Genomic DNA, 24442 nt, shown 5'->3' on the forward strand with positions numbered 1-24442 from the left:
CACCAGCTGGGGGGGCAGAGCGCTCACCTCCTGCCCCCGCGTGGTGCCACGCTCCTCATGCGGAGAACGAGTGGCTCAGTTCCTGGGGTGGGCGAGCAGTGCAGATGCCTGGCCAGGCCGAGCTGCTGGAGCCCTGGAGGAGCCAGGCGCCCGCCCAGAAACAGGGCATGGGGCACACGCAGGAGTGACCAGGCGAAGGGCGTTGACGTGGGCATACTGGAGTTCAGGTGAAATGAGTGCATGGCTCTTCTGGCCTAACCCCACAGCTCGGCTGCAGGCGCAGAGCAGAGGTACTGCCCCATGGCTCGGCTGCAGGCATGGAGCTGGGGTACTGCCCCACGGCTCGGCTGCAGGGGGAGGGTTTCTCAGGGAGAGGCCTAGGCTGCTGAGAATTTTCCCTAGCAAAGCACTCTGCCTGCTGCCCCTCCCCCCCCCCGAGTGGCACAGAAAGGGAACCATTCCACCCTGTACCAGCCCTGCAGGCCCCTGCGCACCATAGTGGCTCCTAGCGCTGTGGGGTAATTCACCCCCCTCCTGCTCCCTCTACCACACAGCCCACAGGAGGAGGGGCAGGCCCTTGTTCCTGGGTGCGCTTTAAGGCCTCGATCCTGCGCTGAGTGCTGGTGGGTGACTTCGTAGGCTCAGGCTGTGAACCTGCCCTTCGACCCTTCCTTTTCTCTTGTCCTGGGCCCCGCGCGCTCTGCACACAGACCCTGTCCCTCCCTGAGCCTCGCACTGCGGCGCCTGGGGGGGGCCAGAGGCCGGGCAGGAGGGAGGATTCTGTTTCTCCGGGGCAGGAAAGCCCCCTGGGCACATGGGGGCATGTGCAGTTTCTGTGGCAGCCGGCAAGGGTGGGGAAGGTGAAAGGCTGCTGGGGCCGGGAGCTGCTCATCCTGCCACCAGCGCCAAGGCAATGGGCAAAGTTCTCTGCCCCCGGCTCCTCTCCCAGGCGCGCTGGGACAAAGTCCACACGGGGCGGCTCCAGGGGCCCCCAGGCTGGGTCTGCCCAGGGCAGGGCCTGTCCCCCACAGGCCATGTGGGCTGAGCCATGGGGCGGGGGCTCCACATGTGACCTCACGGCGTAGAACAGAACCATGCCCATCCTGGGACCTGGCAGATCCCAGGGGCTGCCCTGTACCCACTGCCCCCTACCCCCCAGCCTCCCCACCCTGTACCTCCCAGCCCCTCCCTGCCCCGGACCCATACCGCCGCCCCCTGCTCGCTGGCCCACCACTGCCCCATACCCCCAGGCCCCGTACCGCCCCCCCACTGCCCTATACCCCCAACCCCTCCTACCCTGGCCCTCCCACTGCCCAGCCCCCACTTCTCTCGTCCACTCCCCACCCCCCACCTCGCCGGGCTCTGACCCGGGCCGGATGGAGGAATCGCCGCGGGACCCGGCTGCTGGGCTGGGCGGCCGCAGCCTGCGACACCGGGCAGGTGCGGGCAGGGCCCGGGGGGGGGCGGGGCTCGGGGGGAGCAGGCCGGGGGGGGGGGCGGAGCAGGCCGGGGGCAGGGCCCGGCAGGGACTTGGGGTCCCTCGCGCATTAAGCTTTGTTCCTGGACTTGCCGTTGCAGTGGAGCTGGCGCTGGCTTGGCCCCCCGCAGGGCAGCCCTGGCTCCCCCCTTCTCTGCCCTGCCCCCGCTCAGCAGGCCCTAGGCATTGCATTAGCCCCATGGGTGCCCAGCAGCAGGGACCCCCTGAAGGGGACAGTCTGTTCGTCTGTCCAGGGGCACGTGCTGCCCCCTTACAGATACCGCCCCACCGTCGTCACGTGACAGGGCTGGGTCCTGGCACCACAGCTGGCACCGCCCCCCTCCCCCCCCCCCCCCGTGCCAGACGCGTCTCTGGACCGTGCCAGGCCGGCAGGCGCCTTCCCCTTTAAATCCTACACAGCCCTCTCGCCCGCTCCCATTGGCTTCCCTGGGACCCGCGACCCGCCCTCCCGCAGCTGAGCCAATGAGAACGTGCCCAGATGGCAGCCCTGCCCTGGAGCCCCGCACGCCCTGGGCTGGCTCGCCTGTGGCTGGAGGCAGCGCCCGTTTGCGCCCTGCGGCGGGCACCCGGCCGAGGCGCGAGGCCGGCTTGCAGGTCAGAGCCGCTGGCAGAGTGTGGCTGGGTGGTGCCCTGGCACGGCCCCTGCCCCCGCCAGCAATGCGGGGCGCTCGGAGGTCTGCGACCACCAGCAGGGCGCTGGGGCGGGGGGGCACCCGGCCGGAGCATGCGCCTGTGGAGGGGCCCCACGCTCAGCCTGCAGCTGTTAGCACCGGGCTGATCGTGTAAAAGGGGGTCACGCCCCGAAGGAGCCCGAGGGCAGAGGGGCGGGGCGCGCTCTGGGGAGGGGAGGTGTGAAAGGGGCGCTCCGGCACTGGCTTTGCGCCCCACCGCCTGCTGGGGGCTGTGGCCGGTGAGTGCACTTCTGTCGCCCCAGCACGGGCTGAGTGAGCCCGGGGCACGTGGGAGCGGTTCCCCGTCCGAGCCGAGACGCCGGGGGACGAGGTGTACAGCACCCTGCTCCCCCACTCGGCTGCACCAGGCCCCGGGGTGCCAGCGCGTCTCCCCCGCAGCAGGGCTGTAGTCCTGCCAGCCTGGTGGAGGGCGCTGCCCTTTCACCTTTGCACCCCTCGGAGCAAGGGTCAGGCTTCAAACCCTTGCTAGCATGCAGGAGTCGTCCTCTGCTCCTGCTCCACTGACATGCCTCTTCTCTGCCCCCAGCACGGAGGGGGTGGCCTTCCTCGATTACCCGTGCCCCCTCCCCAGCCTCCAGGCCCGGCTGGTCCAATACAGCCTGACCCGCCACAGCAGCGTCATGCAGGAGCGGGTGAGTCGGGGACTGCAGGGGGAGGGGCTGGCTGGAGAATCGGGGGCCAGAGCAGAGCTGCCTGGGCTAGTGGGTGGGGGCCAGAGTCACAGGGGCTGATGTCCTCAGTGCACACACACCCCCCAGCAGGCGACCAGCCCAGACCCATTTGGGGCACTAGGGAGTAAGCCAGCAGCTAGGAAAAGTGGCATTGCGCCCACGTTCGGCAGATGCCCAGTGGGCATCCCATGGCGGGTGCAGAGGCAGGAAGTGGGGCCGGTTTTCGATATCACGTAACTTTTCAATGTTATCAAGCATCCAATCCCAAACCATGAAATCCCAGCAAGGGCCATTCCTCAAAGACCCAGAGTCTAATTGTGCAGAAAGCTTCTAAATACCATTGATAATGCAAGTGTGTCCTCAGGGTAGTTCCTGTTCTGGAGAGTGGGGGAAATGTTTCACCTCAGGAGATAGTTTGTGCATTTCCCTGAACCTTTTTGCCTTTGGTTAAAGCAAAAGGCTGTAGTGACAGGACAGCAGGAGTGTGGCTGTACCATGTAATACATCTCACTATTTGTCACACGTTGTGGAATGGACTGATTTGAGAACATGTAATTATAAAACAGATTTCTGCTCGGCCAGAGACACTAGTGTAAAGCAGCCATGGGACGACTGTCATTATTTCTTACTGTCACTGACTACAATGACAGTACATGTAAAGTACTGACATAACGGTAAGGGCCCTTTGTAGAAGGGCTGCAGAATGTCTTGGGAGAGTATATTGTGGGAACACTGCAGTATACCCAGAGACTTGTACGTAACCCCTACCTGGAACTACTGCATGGCTAATGCAACGTCCTTCCTATGGTTTGTAGTCACAGTAATTTGCAGTATCTGTCTCTGACGTGTCCGATGCGCCGTTGCTGCATTTGTCACTGTCACAGCCGCATGCATCAGAGTGCACCGCATCTTCCCTACCGCGCCTGCTCTCCCAGTTTGGTATCGCCCGCAGACTTGATATGTGCACCCTCTTTGCCATTATCGATATCACTGATGAAGCTATTGACCAGACCCAATCCACGCGGGTTAGTTTGACATGATTTGTTCTTGACTTATCACCGTATTATCTTCTAGCTGCTTCCACAGTGATTGCTTGATTATTTGCTCCATTATCTTTCTGACTGGCCCAGAATTCCCTGGGTTGTCCTTTAGAGCTAGGTACGGTATTTGCTGATCTATCACCTGGGGCTAAATACTTCCCAAACTTACCAGACCAGGACTGGTCGCACTCCACACCTGCATTAGCAATTGTATTTAGAAGCTTTCTGCCAATTTGGGTCAAAGTCAGCCTCTGGTGGGCCGCCACCTGGCACTTTGTGTGTTTACAGGTTTTCCTGCCTGGATGCCCAATGCCCGTGAGGTGGGTCACTCACCCTCTGACCTGACCCGTCCCCAGCGCCTGGCACTGGCCGTGTGGGTGCCATGCTGGAGATGGCACGGGCCGTGGATGGCTGAGGAAAAGCATCCAGAGGGTCTGGGATGGAGGTGGGGCGGCAGGTGGTGTGGGCCTGGGGCAATGCGGGCAGGTGAGCACAGCCACATGTAGTGGGTCTAGGGGCCAGCTGGCAGCAGCTCCCATAATGGAGGTGGTATTGATGGAGGAAAGGGATGGGAGTCCCAGTCCAGCTCTGTACCTGGCTGCAGGTTATTCCCGTCCCCTCCATGGCAAATGGGATGGAGCTGGCACGGTGGAGCTGGCACTAGTCTTACAGGGGAACCAGCAGGTGCTCCCCATTTCTGACCCCCCCCCCTTCTCACCCCCCAGGCCTTGCTGAACAACCACAGACCCCGCCGCTCACGCTCGGTGGAGGGGAGGCCTACGGCAGCCCGGCGAGGCCCCCCTGTGTTGGACAAGGCACTGCCGGTGCCTGAGGGACACCTCCAGCCGCGCTCCAGGATCACTGGCAGCAGCAGGAACAAGTCGGGGAGCCTGACACCAGAGCTCCCAGGAGCCAGCGTGGGCCCTGGGCACAGCCAGGCAGGGGGTGGGGCGACCCTTGAGCCCAGAGATGACTGGAATCACCTGGACACAGCGCCACCCCCTGGCAGCTCCCTGAGCACCCGAGCCACAGCTGGGCAGCCCTCAGCCCCCATGCTCCCACCAACAGACGCTCTGCCGCAGGCCAGTGCAACTCCCGGAGGTGTCAATGGGCCTGCGGCTCTGCCCCCCCCAACGCCCCAAGTGCAGGAGGGCCCTGGGCGCCTGGCATGCTCGTGTCCCAACGCTGTGGCCCAGCGGGGAGCCATGCCGGAGGGGCAGGCCCCACAGGCCTACGTACCCACGCCCCGCACGGAGGAAGCGGCCTGGGCCGCCAGCGCCCTGACCTTCCTGCTGGTGGTGCTGACCCTCGCCATCCTGTACACCCGGCTTCACCGCAAGTGCCGCAAGAGCCAGAGCCTCTACTGGGCCCCGGGCGACGCGGGGCAGGAGCCCCTGGCCGGTGAGTGCCCACAGCACCCCTCCCTCCCCTCGGGTGAGTGCCCCCAGCACCTTCCTCCCCCCCCCCTCCGGTGAGTGCCCACAGCCTCCCCCCCCCCTCCGGAGAGTGCCCACAGCCACCCCCCCTCCCCTCGGGTAAGTGCCCACAGCACCTTCCTCCCCCCCCTCCCCTCAGGAGAGTGCCCACAGCCACCCCTCCCCTCGGGTGAGTGCCCACAGCCACCCCTCCCCTCCCCTCGGGTGAGTGCCCACAGCACCTTCCTCCCCCCCCCCCCCTCGGGTGAGTGCCCACAGCCTCCCCTCAGGAGAGTGCCCACAGCCACCCCACCCCCCCCCTCCGGAGAGTGCCCACAGCACCTTCCTCCCCCCCCCCTCCGGTGAGTGCCCACAGCACCTTCCTCCCCCCCCCCTCCGGTGAGTGCCCACAGCCACCACCACCCCTCCCCTCGGGTGAGTGCCCACAGCACCCCCCCTCCCCTCGAGTAAGTGCCCACAGCACCCCCCCCTCCCCTCGGGTGAGTGCCCCCCCCTCCCCTCGGCTGAGTGCCCACAGCACCTTCCCCCCCCCCCTCCGGAGAGTGCCCACAGTACCCCCTCCCCTCGGGTGAGTGCCCACAGCCACCCCCCCTCCCCTCGGCTGAGTGCCCCCAGCACCTTCCTCTCCCCCCCCCCTCCGGTGAGTGCCCACAGCCTCCCCTCCCCTCCGGAGAGTGCCCACAGCCACCACCACCCACCCCCCTCCGGAGAGTGCCCACAGCACCTTCCCCCCCCCCCTCGGGTGAGTGCCCACAGCCACCCCCCCTCCCCTCCCCTCGGCTGAGTGCCCCCAGCACCTTCCTCCCCCCCCCCCCCTCCGGTGAGTGCCCACAGCCTCCCCTCCCCTCAGGAGAGTGCCCACAGCCACCACCACCCACCCCCCTCCGGAGAGTGCCCACAGCACCTTCCCCCCCCCCCCTCGGGTGAGTGCCCACAGCCACCCCCCCTCCCCTCGGGTGAGTGCCCACAGCACCCCCTCCCCTCCCCTCAGGAGAGTGCCCACAGCACCCCCTCCCCTCGGGTGAGTGCCCACAGCACCCCCTCCCCTCGGGTGAGTGCCCACAGCCACCCCCCCTCCCCTCGAGTAAGTGCCCACAGCACCCCCCCTCCCCTCAGGAGAGTGCCCACAGCCACCCCCCCTCCCCTCGGGTGAGTGCCCACAGCACCTTCCTCCTCCCCCCCTCCGGAGAGTGCCCACAGCTCCCCTCTCCCCTTGAGTAAGTGCCCACAGCACCCCCCCTCTCCCCCTCCCTCGGGTGAGTGCCCACAGCACCTTCCTCCCCCCCCCTCCAGAGAGTGCCCACAGCTCCCCTCTCCCCTTGAGTAAGTGCCCACAGCACTCCCCCTCCCCCGCCCTCGGGTGAGTGCCCATAGCACCTTCCTTCCCCCCCCTCCCCTTCGGGTGGGTGCCCACAGCTCCCCTCTCCCCTTGAGTAAGTGCCCACAGCACCCCCCCCCCTCGGGTGAGTGCCCACAGCACACACCCCCCTCGGGTGAGTGCCCAGAACCCCTTCCTCCCCTCCCCTCGGGTGAGTGCCCACAGCACCCCCCTGCCCTCGGGTGAGTGCCCAGAGCACCCCCCCCCCTCGGGTGAGTGCCCACAGCACACACCCCCCTCGGGTGAGTGCCCAGAACCCCTTCCTCCCCTCCCCTCGGGTGAGTGCCCACAGCACTCCCCCTCCCCCTCCCCCCTCCGGTGAGTACCCACAGCACCTTCCTTCCCCCCCCTTGGGCGAGAGCCCACAGCAGCCCCCTCCGGCGGGGCCTGACCACGCTCTGTCTCTGTGCAGCTCTGCTCAAGAGGCGGCTCCTGTCGGCCCCCAGCAGGCGCAAGAAGCGGCAGCGCCCCCAGCAGAGGCGGCTGCTGCTCCAGGGGGCGTCGAGCGAGAGCTCGGACTAGCGGGGAGCGCGTGGGCAAGACACACCTGGGGCGGGGGCGGCTCCCGCTTTGTGCTGAATAAAGTGTTTGAAGAGAGGTGCTGCGTCTGGCTGCCCCTGGTGGGCGGAGGGCAGGAAGGGCTGGCTGGGGGCTCAGGGGCAAGCCAGGGCTGCTGGCAGACAGGGCCACAGTCACAACTTTATTTGATACAAATGTACAGTACACACCTGGCCGTACAGGCCCCAGCCAGCCTGGGCCCTTCTCCGCCCCTTCCCCACTGCTTCCCCGGGCACCCAGCTCCTGGCGAGGGTCAGAGCCTGCCGGGGAGCCTGGGCCCTTGGCACTGTGACTTGGGCTGTAGAGAAAAATCCTGGGGCAGTGGGGGAGGGCCCAGGGGCTGGGCATGAGGTGAGGAGCCTGCCGCGGAGCGGCTGGGGGCTCACACTCACACACAGGGGGAACATGCCGGTCGCCAGCCATGGCCGGGCTCCGGGTCCAGTGTAATGCTGCGGGCTGAGACCGCTATGGGTGTGGCTGCTCTGCCCACCACAGACAGCTACACACGTGGGGCGGGGGAGAGGGCCGAGGGCTCCCCGCTGCCCAGTTAGTGGTTCCTTGGCTGATGGCGGGTGGGGCTGGGAGAACAGAATGAGGGGCTATGTACAGGGGGGCACACACAGCCACGCCACGCGGCTGGGCATTGGCACCTGCTCCATCGGGGAGTGTCCCTAGGGCTGCTGCGTGGGGGAGGGGGCTGGGCCAGTGCCATGCCAGGACACTGGCCGTGTGGGGGGAGAGGACACTGCCAGAGCCCCGCTCTGCCCCACGCTGGACACGGGCAGCGTGGGGGGAGGGGGCACGGCCGGAGCCCCACACTGGCAGCACGGGGGGCTAGGAATGGCACGTGCTCAGGTCCCATGGGCAGACTAAGGACACTTGCGTTGGCTATTCCCCAGCCCCACGTCCTGCCCGGGGGGGGGGAGGGAGCCGCCAGGCGGGGACCAGGCCTCACTGCTTCTTCTCGCGGGTGGTGATGGTGACCAGCTGCTTGGCGGCCTTGGCGATGTCGTAGGCACACTGGATGACCTGCTGCGTCAGGAGCTGGTAGTCCACGGGCGCGCCAGGCTCCGGCGGCATGGTCTTGCGGCACTCGCTCTGCAGCCGGTAGGCGCTGGCGTTGAGCAGCCGCAGGGAGCTGCGCACCGTCTCCAGGGCTGGCTTCTGCAGCAGGGCAGAGACAGGCCTTGGGGCTCAGCTCCCGCTGCCAGGCAGGGGCGCCAGGGGCAGGACAGGGGTGGAACCCTGGGCACAGGGCACACAGGCCCCTCTTACCTTGGGGAAGAGCGAGGCCATCTCGGTGACGGCGGAGTGGATCTTCTCGGAGCAGGGCACGAAGCTGGGGGAGAAGGCAGAGCTGTGAGGCCTGGCCCAGCCACAGGACAAGTCCCACCCCCAGTGGGGCATAGCCGGGACACCAGGTGGCTCCAGCTCCCGCACCCAACCCCCAGCAGACACCAAGTGGAGAAAATGCCCATACCAGCAGCTGGGAGTTGGAGCAGCCTACTCCCAACCCCAGCAATGCAGCCACTTCTGGGGGATGGGCAGTGGCAGCAGCACACAACGGCCCAAGAGATACTGAGGCAGAGCCCTTAGACCAACCGGAACTGCAGGGGGTCGTTGGCTGGCGGGATCCAGCCCCCAGTCCCTCCCCCACCATGAGGAACCTGGCCAGGAAAGGGGGGCTCAGCTCTAGTGCCCATGGCTCTGAGCCCCCAGCCCCAGTTCCGCCCCTACCTGTCATGCTTGAACTCCTGGGCGGCCCGCAGCAGCTCCTGGATGTTCTTGGTGACCTGCTCGGTCTTCAGGATCACGTCCTCGGTGCTGGGCAGCCCGGGGTCCAGCTCCCCGTCCAGGGCCTCCAGCTCCGCGTGGAAGTCATCGTCCTTCCCCAGGTCCAGGAACCGCTTCCCGTCCATGCTGCAGGGACGGAGCCGGCGCTGGGTCAGGGGCAGCCGGGCAGCAGGCCATGAACCAGGGCAACCCCCGGCCCAGCCAGGGAGGGGGCTGTGCCAGGCCCATGGGAGGCGATCACTCGCCAGGAGACCTGCCCCAGGCCGCTCCAGGGCCCTTGCCTCAGGGGCTGCGCACCATCGCTGGGTGGGATTCCCAGCGCTCTGCCTGCCAGCATGGGCACCGGGCCTGGAGAGCCGCCAAGTGCACCTCGGCCCGGCCCCACCCCTCCCCTGAGCAGCATCTCCCTGGCCCCGCCCTCCACTAAGCCCCTCCCCCCCAGCAGCATCTCCCTGGCCCCGCCCTCCACTAAGCCCCTCCCCTCCCCTGAGCAGCATCTCCCTGGCCCCGCCCTCCACTAAGCCCCTCCCCCCCGAGCAGCATCTCCCTGGCCCCGCCCTCCACTAAGCCCCTCCCCCCCGAGCATCATCTCCCTGGCCCCGCCCTCCACTAAGCCCCTCCCGTCCCTGAGCAGCAGGTCCCTGGCCCCGCCCCTGACCAGAGCAGCAGCTCCCTGGCCCCACCCCACCCTGCCAGGCCCCGCCCGTGACCTGAGCAGCCCTGCCCCTGACCTGAGCAGTGTCTCGCCAGCCTGTGTGTTGTCATAGTCGCTGTCAGTCCCGCTGCCGTGCCGGTCCAGCTTGCTGGTCTAGAGGGGAGGCGGAGCAGCGTCAGGTGCAGGCTCCACCCCCAGCTCCCCACGGGGTCCATGACCCCTCCTCCCCCATGGTAGGCTCCTGGACCCTCCCCTGCGGGGCTGGGGAACCCCGTCATGGGGCTCCCTGTACAGAGCTCTCCCCCGCCCCGGGCATAGGGCTGGGATCTGCCCCAGTGATGGGCACAGGGACGATGCAGCCACCCCGCCCACCCAGAGATGGGCACCCCCAACACCCAGCATCGAGGGCTTAACCCCCCCACTCGTCTGCCCCATGGCCGGTCCCTCCCCTTTGGTTCAGAGCGAATACGTCACCATGTGGCGGGCGCCGTCCTGCATGCCGGAGAGCAGCGGGGAGGAGGGGGGGAAGGGCACCGAGGAGGCAGACACCCCCTTCCGGATCTGCAAGAGGACAGGGAGAGTCGGGGCGAGTGGGTACGAAAGGTGCCAGCCCCTCCCCATAAAGACAACCCATTGGGGCGCTCGAGGAACGCCCGACTCCCAATCGATGACGAGTTACCCCCTCCACAGCATCCGTCCCAAGCGGCTGCACCAGGGCTCCAGCTAGCAGCAGCCGCCCCTCGGGCCCTGGCCCACTGGGGGTCCCACGCTAACCCCCCGCACTGCGACATGCGTACAGAGAGCGGTGGGGGGCAGGGCTGGGCTGCCCACGCACACCGTGGAGAGAGGGCAGCAGGGCACCCCTTTTCCAGCACCACAGGGCCAGCGTCCCCCCACACGGGCACAGGGGGCATGTATCACACTTATAGCAGGGTGAGCATGACCCATTGGGCTCCTCCCCTCTCCCCCCACAGGAAGCCAGTCCCAGGGTCTATCTGCGGCTCACCGTCCCTCCACCCCCCCGCCCGACGCCCTGGCCCCCTTACCCGGTACCCGCTGGCCGGGATGTGCGTGGAGTACACCGCTTCATCGTCCACCTCCTGGGGACACAGCAAACGTTACCCCCCAGAGCTGCTCCCAACAGTGCCCTGCCCCACCACCAGCGGAGTGGCTCATGCCCCAGTCAGCGCCATGCCCAGCGTCCCGTCAGCCCCCCTCAGACACCACCGTGGGGAGACCAGCTGCCTCATGGCCACTGACAAGCAGCATCGGCACTCACTGGGCGGCCCAGGCCCCATTCACACAGACCAGGCCTCAGAGCTGGGGTTAGGACCCAGGAGTCCAGGGGCTGGTTCCACTGGGCCATGCTGCTGCCAAGAGGGCACTGATCTCGCAGCATGCTGGCTGGCAGCACGGTGCCCTCTGCCAGCACCCAGTGGCAGAGACCTGGAGTGGGCATGGAGGGCCCTGAGCCATGGAGCCCACAGAGCGCCAGGCGGGGGGGCTCTGGGCCCCACGCGGCAGTGCACAGAGCTGAGACACTGGCTAGGGGAGGAAAGAGGGGCCCGGAGGGCAGTCCCCACCGGTGCCTGCAGACTGCAGCAAGGGGACACCCCGGGACAGGCGTGGCCCTGACCGCCCCCGCTCCCCCCAGGACTCACGCTGGAGTGGAAGGGCTGCAGGCGGCCGACCAGCTCGTCCACGGGCTGCCCGAAGGGCTTGAGGGCAGAGCCCGGTTCATACATGGAGAAGGCCTGGCGGTCGCGCCGGTGAGCTGCTGCCGTGGCCACGCCATGCCCGTGCTCCGAGCGCTCGCTGGGGGTTGGCACCGCATGCCCGGGGCCCGGCTGCTGCCGCATCTGCGTGTTCTCCGCCTGCAGTTTGTGGATCTGGAGGGATGGAGCAGCGCATGGCGGAGACGCCCCCCCGGGCCCCACAGACACGCTCCTTCCTGCCCCCGACACCGGGTCCACAGACATGCCCCCTCCTCCCCCCAGGCACCAGGCCCACAGACCCCCCTGCCAACCCTGGGCCCACAGACACACACCCTCCCCCCAGCCCTGGCACCAGAGACACTCCTTCCTGCCCCAGGCCCACAGACATGTCCCCTCCTGCCTCACCCGCGGCCCCACAGATGCCCCCCCACGGCCCTGGGCCCACAGACACGCCCTCTCCTCCCCCCAGGCACCAGGCCCACAGACACACACCCAGCCCAGGGGCTTCTGGGGGGGGGGGAGTCCTCTCTCCTCACCGGAGCCCCCTCCTGCACCCCAAACCCCACATCCCCACCCCAGAGCCCACACCCCCAGCCCTTACCCCCTGCCCCAGCCCTGAGCCCCTCGCACACTCCGAACCCTTCAGCCCCACCCCCGCCACACAGCACCTCCGTGTTGGTGCCCAGAACAACGTTCACTCCGCGCACGGGCAGGACGTCAGCGGGACGCGGCCCAGCACCAACCTCACGCTGCAGCCGACGCAGCTCGTCGCTCAGGCTGTTGTTCACCTTCATCAGCTGCTGCACTTTGGCCTCGGAGGCGGCCAGCGCCTTCTTCACCTCCAGGTACTCCTGCAGCGTGATGGGCCCGTCCGACAGCTCCGAGGAGTCCATGCTCTGCGGGGAGAGCCACTGAGCACAGGGCCCGGGTCCCAGCCACCCCCGGCACGCGCCGGCCCGGCCCCAGCCACCTCCGGGGTGGGGGGCAGAGGGAGCCCAGGGCTGGGCTAGCGGGGCGCTGGGGGGGAGTGTAACATTGCACTCCATATGATTCTATGAAAATATGCTAATGAGTGTGAATATAATGTAACTGGAATATGCTTATTGGAACATCTCTGAGGGGGAGATTTCATCTGTATTCGGTTTCCTACTGTACTAGGCTTAGACTTGCGTGTTTTTGTTTTATTTTGCTTGGTAATTCACTTTATTCTGCCTGTTATTACTTGGAACCTACTTTAAATCCTACTTTTTATACTTAATAAAATCACTTTGTACTTATTAATTAACCCAGAGGAAATAATTAATACCTGGGGGAGCAAACAGCTGTGCATCTCTCTCTCAGTGTTAGAGAGGGCGAATAATGTATGAGTTGACCCTGTATAAGCTTTATACAGAGGAAAGCGGATTGATTTGGGGTTTGAACCCCATTGGGAGCTGGGTATCTGGGTGTTGGAGACAGGAGCTCTGCTTAAGCGGTTTTCAGTTAAGTCTGCAACTTCTGGGGGACGTGGTTCAGACCTGCGTGTGGGTTTGCAGCAGGCTGGCGTGTCTGGCTCAGCAAGACAGGGCACTGAAGTCCCGAGCTGGCAGGGAAAATGGGCTCAGGGGTAGTCTCAGAACGTCAGGTGCAGTCCCAAGGGGGTCTCTGTGACCCAACCCGGCACAGGGAGCCCAGGGCTGGACTAACAGGGGGCTGCGGGCAGGTGGTAAGGGTGCCCGGAGGGGCAGCGCGAGGGCTCACCCGGGCGCGGTTGTTGCGGGCGGCGCTGCGCAGAGGCTCCTGGTCCGTGTCCTCGTCGGAGGCGACGCTGTCGTAGTCGTGCTGGTCGTCCGGGTCACTCTGGCTCCGCACCGGGTAGTCGACAGTGTCTGGGGGAAAACGGGAGTCCCGGCGCCTCAGCACCCACAGTGCACTGGGGCAGAGCGCCACAGCCAGCCAATGCCAGCCCAGTGCTGGGGCACCACGGTCATGCCACCCCGCAGCCGGGCTGCCATGGCGAGGAGAACGCCTCTGCCCAGCCCCTCCTCCCCCCGGCAGCCAGGAACCACCATCCTCCCTGGCCTCCCCCTCCCCCGTGGAGTTCTCCCCCCCCCCCTCACCTGTGGGGCTCCCCAGGCTCTTGCCCTGCTGCCGTCGCTTGGCCTCGCTGAGGATGTCGATGATGAGGGTGGCGAACTCCCTGGCGTTGAACCGGGCGAGCTTCTGCCGCCCCTGGTGGAGGGAGAGGGGGTGAGATGGGCTGCAGCACCCCTGGGGCCCCGCTCTCTGCTGCCCGGCACCGAGCACCACACGCGAGGCTGGTCCGGCCGGTCCGGGGGCAGGATAGCGAGCACACGTCCACTGCCCGAGGGGGCTGCACGTCGGGAGTGAGGGGCACCGCAGAGCTGTGAAGGGGGGAGCCCAGGGCAGGGAGAGGGGCTGTGGGTCGGGAGTGAGGGGCGCTGCAGAGTTGGGATCATGCAAAGGGGATCCCCTGAGCCCCCGGCCCAACGCCTGGACCCCCAGCCCCAGGGGCACAGGGGAGGTGCCAGGCCCTGGGGGTCGGGGCTGGTGTGACCGTTATCCCTGTCAGGTGCTGCTGGCGGGGGGCACGGCGTACCTGGTTTCGCGTGGCCGAGTACTCGGGGTTGACGGGCAGGAAGGGCACAGCGCTGCGCTCCGTCACCAGCGTGCTGTGATTCTGCGTTGTGAGCCAGACTGCAGGGAGCAGACGGGCAGCGGTTACCAGGCACCTCGATGCCCCTGCCCCCCCCCCCGACACACACACTCACCCGGAACAGACCCCAGCCCCGCGGGAGCAGCACTGGGGGGAAACTGAGACCCAGAGAAGGCCTGGACCAGCCCAGGCAGCGAGCCAGGGACAGAGCAGGGTTTGAACCCAGGAGTCCTGGCGACCTCACTATCTCTCCCAGCACTCCCAGTGCCCCGAGAGGGCCACCCGCCCAGCCCCAGAGCTGGCACATTCAGCAGCCAGACTGCTGTCACACCCCCTGGGGTAGGCTCAGGGGCCCCCACACCCCCTCCTGCCAGCCAGGAGCCCCCAGCACAGGGAAGGGGAAGCCTCACTGCTGAGCCAGGCAAGTGCAAGGCCCCGGTGCCAGGGTCACCTCGCCCAGAGCTGGTCTGGGACTTGCCCCAGGGCCCCAGAGAACAGGCTGCTGGCTCAGCCCCGGCCAGTGGGCAGGGCCCAGGGAGAGCAGCACGCGCCCAGGCCAGCCGGAGCCAGCAGGGCAGAGGGAGGAGCCGGCCCGCTCCGGTCTGGCACGAGCCATGCAGCGATGTGGCAGCACCAGCTGGGCAATGCCAAGCCCAGAGCATGGCCCCCGGGCAGGGCGGCCAGGTGGGGGGCTCACTGCACCCCTCTCCCAGGCACCAGCACCCGTCCGCCCCGGGTGCCTGTGGAGCTGCCAGGCTGGGTTACAGGGGATTTCACTCGTGTCCCAGACGCCCCTGACAGCGCCTGGAGTGATCCCGTCGCCCCCCTCCCCCTGGCTGGCACCAGGGACTCTGCCTCGCTCCGAGGGAGCTGGGCCCCTCTGTGGCCACCCCCCCATCCACCCTGCTCTGGGGACCGGGCCTGGACAGCGGGGGCGGGGGGGCAAGGCCCAGCCCCCTGGCAGCCGGCCTGACGCCCTGGGCAGCCAGCCGCAGCCAGGGCTGTCCCGCCAAGCGGGTGCCAGCAGCCTCCGCTCGGGCAATCGCCTGCAGGGAACCCAGGGCAAAGCAGCCCACAGGGCCAGGCTGGAGCCCCAGCCGCAAGCCCGAGCCCAGCGGGGAGCCCTCGCCGCCCCCCACTCCTCACCCCCCAGACACCCACCCCCCCTACGGCTGCTCCCAGCCCCCTGCAGCTGGGGTGCAGCCAGTCGCTCCCTGCGTGGGAACCCCCAGACCCACCTCGAGCGTTGCCCGATGGCTGCCCGGCCCCCGCGGCCCTGCCCAGCCCCGCTGGAGCCCACGGCCTGTGGAAGGAAGGAGCCCCCCCGCCCAGCCCAGCCAGCAGGCAGCGGCTGCCAAGGAATGAGGAGGGCGGGCCCAGCTCCCGGCTGAGGGGCGGAGGGAGCCAGCTGCTCTCAGTGTCTGAACCACATCCCTGGGCAGGCCCCAGCAGCGCTGCCTCCCCCGCGCCCGGGAAGGGCTGGCCCCAGAGCGGCACAGCAGCGGCCCTGGCTGGCTCATGGGCACCCTGCCCCATCCACTGGAGAGACACCCTGCCCCATCCCGGGCCCGACTCCTGCCACAGCGCCCCACCCAGCTCTAGATCCCCCCGGCCAGGAGCAGCGCTGGGCTCCCCCACGCAAGCCGGGGGGCGCTGGGGGCTGCGCGTGGCGGGGATCCTGGGGTCACTTGGCCCTGAGGGAGGCATTTCGTACCAGCCAAGCCCTCTCCGGTCCCTGGCGCCGGGCCCAGCACCTCTGGCCCAGCAGTGCACGCCGTGCCGGAGAGGGGCAGATGGTCTCTGGCGCCCACTGGCATCACCTGTGCAGGCCGCTCTGGCGGGGTCCCTGCACTGCGACCCCCAAGCTCAGGGCAGCTGAGCTACATCACAGCTGGGGCCCCCCCGACGCGCCCCCAGCTGAGCGACCCCAGCAGGCCAGAACCTGGGCCCAGCCGGGCTATGCCCTGGGCACTGCAATCCTGCTATCCGGACACCGAGGGATCCCCGCCTGGGCCTGGCAGAGCCGAGAAACCTGCCAGCCAGCCATGCTGTGCCGGGGGAGCGTGTTTCAGTGAACTGAGCCTGGGGTCTGTTCCCGGCTCTGCTACGGGGCACCTGGGGATAGACTCATCCTGATGGGCACCGCAACTCCCCTCTGCCCTGCAAAGCACGGAGCCCAGCGAGCGAGAGCGCCGGGGGGCAGCTTTCTCCACACACACACACACACACACACACACACACACACACACACACCCAGAGCCACACGCCCCCTGCGCCAGCCAGGCAGGCAGAGCACAGCAAGGCCAGTGGGACGGGGGTGACAGGGCTGGGGCTCACAGCCAGACCCAAGCCGGGCTGGCCGTGGAGGGGATGAGGGGTCTGGGCACTCCCTGCCGCTGGCGTCCATAGGGAGTGGGCACCCCAGCACCCGTAGGAGCAGCCCCACACATGGCGCCCCAGGGCCCAGGCTGCAGCCTGGGGGGCTCCCAGCTGGGCCCAGAGCCTGGGCCAAACCCATCCCTGGCTCCCCAAAGCCCCATCCCCCCACAGCGCAGCGGCAGCATCATTCCACCCCCCTTTCCCCAGCATCGGCCCACCCCCAGCCCCCGGCCCGGCATCACCCACACCCCCACGCACCGGCGTCGTTCGCCCTCTGCCCCTCGTGCTAGCATCGCTCGCCCTGGCATCGCCCCACACCGGCGTCCCACCCGCCCTGGCATCGCCCCACCCCCGGCCCAGCATTGCCTGCCCCCCACGCACCGGCGTCGTTCTCCCTGCGGTCCACCTCGTCGTACACGTCCATGGCCAGCTCCTCGAAGAGGCGGTTGCTGAGCTGGAAGCAGAGATGAGCGGGTCACGGGGGGCGGGGCAAGACGGGGGAGGATGGAGTCAGAGCAGCCACTCGGCCTGGTCCTGCCCACGCCAAACTCCAGCTCCCTCGGCACCAGGGACCCATGGGGGTGGGGGGTTCCCAGGGGTTGGGATCAGCCCCGTCCCAGGGCAGCTGGTCTGCGAGGGGCGGCTGCTGCAGGCCAGGGTCCCCCCCAGCAGGGCCCAGCCCCCAGCCCCACTTACCGCCTGTAACTTCTTCTTCGCCACTTTCGCCAGCTCAGACAGGTCCAGGCTGCACAAGCCGGGGGCGGGCGGGAGACAAAGCAAGAGGGGTCACTGCTGGCCCACACCCCCCGCCAGCTACCCCCTGGGGCACCCACAAGCCCTCGGGCAATGGGGCGAGCCGTATGGCCACAGACGGCATTCGGCTCACCTCGACACAATATACCCACCAGGCACCACGGCAATGAACGGCTAGACCTGGGGCACTGGCAGGGCGATGTGGGTCAGGAAAGGAATGGCAGGGGACTGCAGGTCGGGAGTGAGGGGCACCAGCAGGGCTGTGGGTGGGGGGGTCCCAGGGCTGGGCTAACAGGGGGCTGCAGGTCGGGAGTGAGGGGCACTGGCAGGGCTGCGGGTGGCTGGGGGGGTCCCAGGGCTGGGCTAACAGGGGGCTGCAGGTCAGGAGTGAGGGGCACCGGCAGGGCTGTGGGTGGGGGGGTCCCAGGGCTGGGCTAACAGGGGGCTGCAGGTCGGGAGTGAGGGGCACTGGCAGGGCTGCGGATGGCTGGGGGGGTCCCAGGGCTGGGCTAACAGGGGGCTGCAGGTCAGGAGTGAGGGGCACCGGCAGGGCGGCGGGTGGGGGGGTCCCAGGGCTGGGCTAATGGGGCTGCAGGTCGGGAGTGAGGGGCACCGGCAGGGCTATGGGTGGGTGAGGGGGTCCCAGGCTGGGCTAACAGGGGGCTGCAGGTCGGGAGTGAGGGGCACCGGCAGGGCTATGGGTGGGTGAGGGGGTCCCAGGCTGGGCTAACAGGGGGCTGCAGGTCGGGAGTGAGGGGCACCGGCAGGGCTGCGGGTGGCTGGGGAGGCCACACCATGCCCCCTGCTCCCCACCTCTATCAACCCCTTCCTGCCACTACACAGACTGAACCAGCTGGCGGCACGTTAAGGCCAAGAGCCAGCGGCAGGGGCAGCCTAGCGGGTCCCAGCGGCGCGTCACACCCGGACGCTACAGACCAGAGCGGAGGGGACAATACCTCTGCGCCGTGCCCTTTGGGCGCGCCCTGTACTCCGGAGAAGGCAGCGGAGGGGAGAACAGGATAAAGGAGGGCGTTAAACGCAGGAGTGGCATGCCACGCCCACAGCCATGCCCACAACAGCCATGGCCAGGCCCACAGCCACGCCCCACAATGGCCACGCCCACAACAGCCGTAGATGCACCAGCAGCCACACCCACACCCATGCCTGCCCTGCCCCACAGCCCCCATGCAGTGCTCTCACAGGCTGACACACGGGCATCCAGCCACCACTCTGCCCCGTGGGCAGCGCCCACGCCAGGGACCACTCAAGAGACACACCCAGGGGAGTGGAGTGGTAGGCTTGGCACTGGCCACGGGAACCAGAAAAGCACCCACTGCAGGCGAGTCCAGCGCCTGCCCCAGCTGAAGCCCCACCAGGAGGCCCTGGGCCCTCTGCCTCCCTGCAAGGAAGCTCCAAGCTCCAGTCCACGGGGCAGCCATACTGTCCCTGCCACAGCCCTGCACCAGCCTGCCCCTGATGGGGAGTGAGGGGTCCGATGCTGCTGGGTCGCTCCAGGGCAAGGGGGGCTGGCACTGCCCCTTGGCAAGACCCCAGTGGGGCCAAGTGTCCCCTCTTCAGGGCAGGGCAGGCACTCAGGGGCAGGGGGCCAAGTCCCAGACCATCGACCCGGCCCAGCGTGCACGGAAGGTGCGGGGTAGTGGGGAAGGGGAGACCCCCCCTGCTGCCCACTCCCAACCCCCTGGCCGGCTCAGTGGGAGCAAGGTGCAATTCCGACAGTGCCCACAGGGTGGCAGCATTTCCTCCCTCACACTGGGGGGCTCCCAGTGGCAGAGCGGGGTGGGGGGGCGCTCACCTGTCTGCCATCTGCGGGATGATGTAGTGCCCGTTCTTGTGGTCTGTGCAAAACAACGGCATCTCCTGTTAGCCGGGCGCTGCCCGGAGCCCCCACACCTGGCACGAGGGTGGGGGAGTGGTAACGGGGAGCTCCCGTGGGTGCGCTATAAGCCCCACAACTGCGCCCCACAGGGCCCTGGAGGCTACTGGGCCGCGTTGCCCTGGGGGCATCACCGTCCCCTTTGCAGCCGCTGCTCTGGGCCACGCCCAGCAGGGCATCAACCAGTGTTGCAGGCAGAGCCCTCCATGGGCCCCATTCCAGCCCCACACGCACCACCTGCGTGCCCCTCTGCTTGCTGTCCCCCATCGACCCCAGGTCCCCACTGACATCCCTCCCCGGGGCGCAGCCCCTCCCCCTGCCCACATTCCTCCCTGGGGCGCAGCCCCCTTTCCCCCATTCCTCCTGGGGTGTGTCCCCTCCCCACATCCCTTCCTGGGGCGCGGCCCCTCCCCTCCCCGTCCACATCCCTCTCCGGGGCGCAGCCCCTCCCCCCCCCGACCACATCCCTCCATGGGGCGCTGCCCCCTCCCCCACAGCTCCCTGCCCTCCCCAGGGTTCCCCCGAGCCCCGCACTCACCCGGCTTGCGGCCGCACAGGTAGAAGGCCAGCCGGTCCGTCAGCTCGTACTGACACTCCACCAGCCGGTCCGCGAGGTCGTGTTGGGCCGCCTGCCTGCGGGGGGAGGGCAGAGGTCAGACCAGGAGCAGGGCAGCCAAGTGCCCGCAGGTCGCCCGCTGGGGGCACTGGCACGGCTGCTTTGCACTTGGCCGACAGAGGCTCCAGGCCCCAGCAACACACTTGGATGCTTCTGTGCTGCCCGTGGGCCGCTATAGTCACTGGACAGGGTCCGTGCGAGGCCTCTCCAGGGCAGCCAGCCGGGGTCCCGCTGCCGGGCAGCCCCTGACACTCACCGGGCGTAGTCGATGGGGGTCCTGCCGTTCACATCGGGCGCCCCGGGGTCGGCACCGTACACCACCAGCAGCTCAGCCTGCAGGATCTGTCCAGCCTTGGCAGCAACATGTAGTGGGGTGGTGCCCTTCTCCTAGCGCAGGGCAAGGCAATCAGACAAGGGCAACTGGCACGTAGCACCAAACCACTAGAAAGGCACCAGAGCCGGGCTAGCGGGGGCTGCGGGTCGGGAGTGAGGGGCACCGGGGCCGGGCTAGTGGGGCTACGGGTCGGGAGTGAGCTGTCCCATTGCCAGTGAAAATGGAAACCACGGGGTGCCTGGCTCTGAGGTCCCCCTCACTGGCCGCTCTAGGGAGCCTCGCCCAGCCCCTGCACGGTCACTGGTCTCTGCCCCTCCCGGAGCAGTCCTGGCGCTGGGCACTAGGGGGCAGTGCGGCGCCGCACTAGGGACTGGCCTGCCCTGGGGCTGGTGTTGGGGCTGAGAGGAGGCGCCCCCTGCTGCAGTAGTGAACCGGGAACCCCGGCACCATGCCAGGCTGCTGCCCCCTGGTGCCCAGGCCTGCCCCAGCCACCTAGTGCCAGCACAGGAACGGAGACGTGGCATCACCACAACCTCCCCACCCAGACCTCTGCTGCCCTCCTGAGCCAGCAGGGCCCAGAGCCCACCCCCTTCCCCTCCCTGCTGCAGGGCAGAGGCGCCCGGCCAGGCCTCACCGGGTGGAAGAAGGTGGGCTGGGCACCCAGCGAGAGCAGACGCAGGCAGGTCTCCAGGTTCCCCGTTCGCACACTGGAGTGCAGTTGCTAGAGGAGACACAGCAGAGCGTCAGCTGCCCGGCCCAGCAGAACCTGCCTCCTGGGAACCTGGACACAGCACCCACCACCCGCCTGGCCCCAGGGAGGAGCCTGTGACATTGCACTCTATATGATTTATGAAAATATGCTAATGAGTGTGAAGAGAACGTAACTGGAATATGCTTCATGCAACAGGTTTCTTGTAAGGTATCATTACAAAGCTTATAATCTACTGAGTGTGATCATCCCATTTGTATGTATGTATCATTCTTGTATCTGAAACTAGAAATACGAAGTATAACTCTGAGGGCCTATTGTAATTATGCAAAGTGTGGGCCATTAATGGCGGTTTTGAATCTTGATGGCTCCCACTGACCAGAACAATTGAGGGTGGATGGCTCTGTTTCTTTGCAAGCCTTCCTGAGAGTCAGGCTGGGAAGAATGAAGGCATGAAGTCTCACAGGACATGTGATCATGTCACATGAACTGGAATCCATCTTTAACCTGGTGATTTTCCATTGAGCAGGAGGGGGTGGGAACCCAGAGAGGGACAAAGGATTCCTGCCTTGTGCAAAAGAACAAAGGGGGCTGCAGTCATGAGAAATCCCCTAGCTACCACCTGAGCTGGAACAAGGACTGTACCAGGGGAAAGGATTGGGGCCAGACTAGGAAGGCGTCCAGTCTGTGGTAGAAGCTTATTGAAACATCTCTGAGAGTGAGATTTTATCTGTATTCAGGTTCTTACTGTACTAGGCTTAGACTTGCGGATGCGGATTTTATTTGGTAATTCACTTTGTTCTGTCTGTTATTACTTGGAACCACTTTCTGTGTTTAATAAAATCACTTTTTACTTATTAATTAACCCAGAGTATGTATTAATACCGGGGGGGGGGGGAGCGCAAACAGCTGTGCATCTCTCTCTATCAGTGTTATAGAGGGCGAACAATTTATGATTTATCCTGTATAAACTTTATAGAGGGTAAAACGGATTGATTTGGGGTTTGAACCCCATTGGGAGTTGGGTATCTGAGTGCTGGAGACAGGAGCACTTCTTAAACTGCTTTCAGTTAAGCCTGCAGCTTTCGGGGAATGTGGTTCAGACCTGGGTCTGGGTTTGCCGCAGGCTGGCGTGTCTGGCTCAAACCGGGCAGGGCACTGAAGTCCCAAGCTGCCAGGGAAAACGGGCTCAGGGTTGGCCCCAGCACATCAGGTGGCAGCTCCCAAGGGGGGGTTCTGTGACCCAACCCGGCACAGGGCCCTTGGGCTGGCTTGGGCCAGCAGCACCAGCCGTGAGAGGGGCTGGGCTAGGGGAGGGTCTCAGGGCCTGGAACTGCACCTGCCTGGCTGGGAGGGGCAGGGCCGGGCCGGGCAGCACATGGCACTGGGGATCCAGGCCACTGACAGGCTGCCCCAGCCTAGGGCCCAGCAGGGCTTGGGGTCTGTTCACAGCAGCAGCTGCCCTGGGACGGTCTCACTGGGGGCAGCCCCAGGCGCCTTCATAACACTGCATGACTCGAACCTGGGCCCACCGGTGCCAGTCCCACCCCAGCGCCCGCGGGAGGGCACCGAGGACCCCCTGCCCCCAACAGTGCCCAGCGTGGCGGGCTAGAGAGGGGTGGACTTGCTCCCAGCACAGCCAGGCATTCCCCTCTGGGATCCAGCCCTGGGGCTCAGCACCCCCAGGGCCCCCACCTTGCTGAGGTCCTTGGCGGTGACGCCATCGTCGTCACGGCAGGGCAGCTTGTGCACGAAGGCCAGCATCTGGTACTTGGCGCGGATGAACTCGGACTTGGTGGGGCTGGGGAGAGAGGGGACAGGGTGAGACTGTACCGGGCTAGCCCCTCCCCCACGCCCTCCTCCTCGCACCCCCCCTGGACACTTACTGCACTTTGTCCTGAGGATTGGCCTTGCGCCGCCCGCTCTGCACCTGCGCCGGGTCCAGCAGCGAGTGCTCCCAGATGGAGTTGGCACCATTGCTGGCCAGAGTGTGCACCATCTGGGGAGAGACGAGCCACGCACCTCACTGACCTACAGAGCTGGGCAGCCAAACCTCAGCTCTGCCACTGGAGACCCAGGGCCGGGCTGGCAGGGGCTGCGGGTCGGGAGGGAGGGGCACCAGGGCTGGGCTGGCGGGGGGCTGCGGGTTGGGAGGGAGGGGCACCAGGGCCGGGCTAGCCGGGCGGCTGCGGGTCGGGAGTGAGGGGCACCAGCAGAGCTGGGTGGGGAAGAGGGAAAGGTCACTAACTTTATCAGCACTACAAATCCACACAATACAAATAATGTGAACAAACCCCCAGCAGCGTGAAGGGGGGAGAGGACGGCACAGGCCAGGCGGGGGTCAGGCCAGGAAGCCGTGGGCACAAACCCGCTGGCAAGGCAGGGCCGGCAGTCCAGGAGGGGACCAGTCGCGGCTGATGTAACATGGAACAATCCTACCACCTGCCGCTCCCGGAGACGCTGCATGAGGCTGTGTGCCCACGGGCAGTGCCGGGGACGGGGAGCCGCACAGAGACCCCCAGCGCCCCTCCCCCCCCGGCGCTGCCCCCACCCACCTGCAGCAGCGGGGAGGGCCAGGGGCTGTGGCGCAGGTGCTTGACGATGGAGATGTGCCGGCCCAGGCTGCGGTGGACGCTGCAGCATTCGTCGCAGATCAGCACGCCGCGGTTAATGGAGGCCCAGCCGGGGTCTGCGGGGGCAGGAGATGGGTTAGACGCCCCCCCCGCAGGCCTGGCACTCGCCGGTACCACGGCCCCCCACCGGGAACATCTGCCAAGGGCTCGGCGGCTGGGCCAGGCCAGGGCACAGCCTGGCAGGAGGGGACCTTCCTCATGAGCAAAGGTGGAGACCGGGGCAGGCACCGGGCACGTGCCAGCTGGGCACTCGGACACAGAGGCCTGGAGCACCCCAGACAAGCTGGTTAGTAAGGAATGAATGCCCCAGCTCTGGGGGGGAGTGGGTTAGAGCAGGGGGCTGGGAGCCAGGACTCCTGGGTTCTATCCCGGCTCTGGGGGGGGGGAGTGGAGTCCGGTGGTTAGAGCGGAGGGACTGGGAGCCAGGACTCCTGGGTTCTATCCAGGCTCTCACACTGACTCCCTGTGTGACGGGGGACAAGTCCCATCTCAGTGTGAGGTTTAACTAGGCTTTGTGAAGCACCAAGGGACAGGCGGAAGGTATTGCCCCCTCAGCTGGCACCAGGCACAGCGGGCACCAGGATGGGTGACCAGCAGCCAGAGAGGGCCACGCAGTCCTGAGCCCCGACCCCGGGGGCAGCTGCTTGGGGCGTTTCACTCTGGGGTGGGCACAAGTGCAGCGAATGGGCAGGGGGGCGCCCAGGGGGCTGCAGCGGACAGACCGTGGGGGAAACTGGAGCATATGCCAGCGGGGCAACACCGATGCCTCTACCCCAGGTGCAGAGCCTGGACAGTCCTGGGCACCGTCTCCCCCCGCGCTGCTCTGCTCTTCACCTCCAGGGGCACCTACCCCTCCCACCCTGCTGTCTGGGGTGTCAGTAACCTGCTCCCCCCATCGGCTGCCATGGGGACGGTTGCTAAGGTTTCCCTAGCTACAGCTAAGGGGCTCAGTCGGTAGCTAGGGAAACCCTAAGGTTTCCCCTAGCAACCTGGCACCAGGCCTGGGGCAGCCTGGGAGCAGGGACTATTCG

At 66.9% G+C, this 24442-nt stretch overlaps 2 protein-coding genes across 11 annotated transcripts in view; one reads left to right on the forward strand and one right to left on the reverse strand.

The window, feature by feature from the left end:
- The first annotated feature begins 57 nt into the window (after nt 1–57).
- TP53I13 (tumor protein p53 inducible protein 13) lies at nt 58–7570 on the forward strand. 5 transcript variants are annotated; one of them, XM_065573492.1, is made up of 4 exons: nt 58–227; nt 2717–2822; nt 4627–5302; nt 7128–7570. In XM_065573492.1, exons 1-4 carry the CDS (start codon nt 58–60, stop codon nt 7235–7237), a joined length of 1062 nt encoding a protein of 353 aa, XP_065429564.1. In that variant the 3' UTR covers nt 7238–7570. The 5 variants fall into 5 exon arrangements, with proteins under 5 accessions (XP_065429564.1, XP_065429567.1, XP_042713921.2 ...); XM_065573495.1 differs by having other exon boundaries at nt 154–290; XM_042857987.2 differs by lacking the exon at nt 58–227 and adding an exon at nt 1215–1440.
- The window catches only part of GIT1 (GIT ArfGAP 1), a 27154-nt gene continuing 10114 nt past the window's right edge, over nt 7403–24442 (reverse strand). For 3 of the 6 annotated variants that reach the window (XM_065573491.1, XM_065573488.1, XM_024105949.3), the window contains exons 2-22: nt 23334–23467; nt 22665–22777; nt 22474–22579; nt 20704–20790; nt 19992–20122; nt 19658–19752; nt 19039–19081; nt 18182–18208; nt 17169–17217; nt 16854–16926; nt 14037–14134; nt 13537–13648; nt 13178–13305; nt 12181–12333; nt 11384–11611; nt 10769–10822; nt 10197–10283; nt 9799–9875; nt 9011–9193; nt 8549–8612; nt 7403–8437 (exon numbers count right to left, since the gene is read on the reverse strand). In XM_065573491.1, coding sequence (XP_065429563.1) covers nt 8225–8437; nt 8549–8612; nt 9011–9193; nt 9799–9875; nt 10197–10283; nt 10769–10822; nt 11384–11611; nt 12181–12333; nt 13178–13305; nt 13537–13648; nt 14037–14134; nt 16854–16926; nt 17169–17217; nt 18182–18208; nt 19039–19081; nt 19658–19752; nt 19992–20122; nt 20704–20790; nt 22474–22579; nt 22665–22777 — 2121 coding nt within the window. In that variant the 5' untranslated portion in view covers nt 23334–23467 and the 3' untranslated portion in view covers nt 7403–8224. Of the gene's footprint in view, nt 8438–8548; nt 8613–9010; nt 9194–9798; nt 9876–10196; nt 10284–10768; nt 10823–11383; nt 11612–12180; nt 12334–13177; nt 13306–13536; nt 13649–14036; nt 14135–15331; nt 16624–16853; nt 16927–17168; nt 17218–18181; nt 18209–19038; nt 19082–19657; nt 19753–19991; nt 20123–20703; nt 20791–22473; nt 22580–22664; nt 22778–23333; nt 23468–24442 lie in introns of those variants that run through there. The other 3 variants (XM_065573489.1, XM_065573487.1, XM_065573490.1) reach the window with 2 other exon arrangements.

This window comes from Chrysemys picta, chromosome 19 (assembly GCF_011386835.1).
Source record: "Chrysemys picta bellii isolate R12L10 chromosome 19, ASM1138683v2, whole genome shotgun sequence".
NCBI lineage: Eukaryota > Metazoa > Chordata > Testudines > Emydidae > Chrysemys > Chrysemys picta.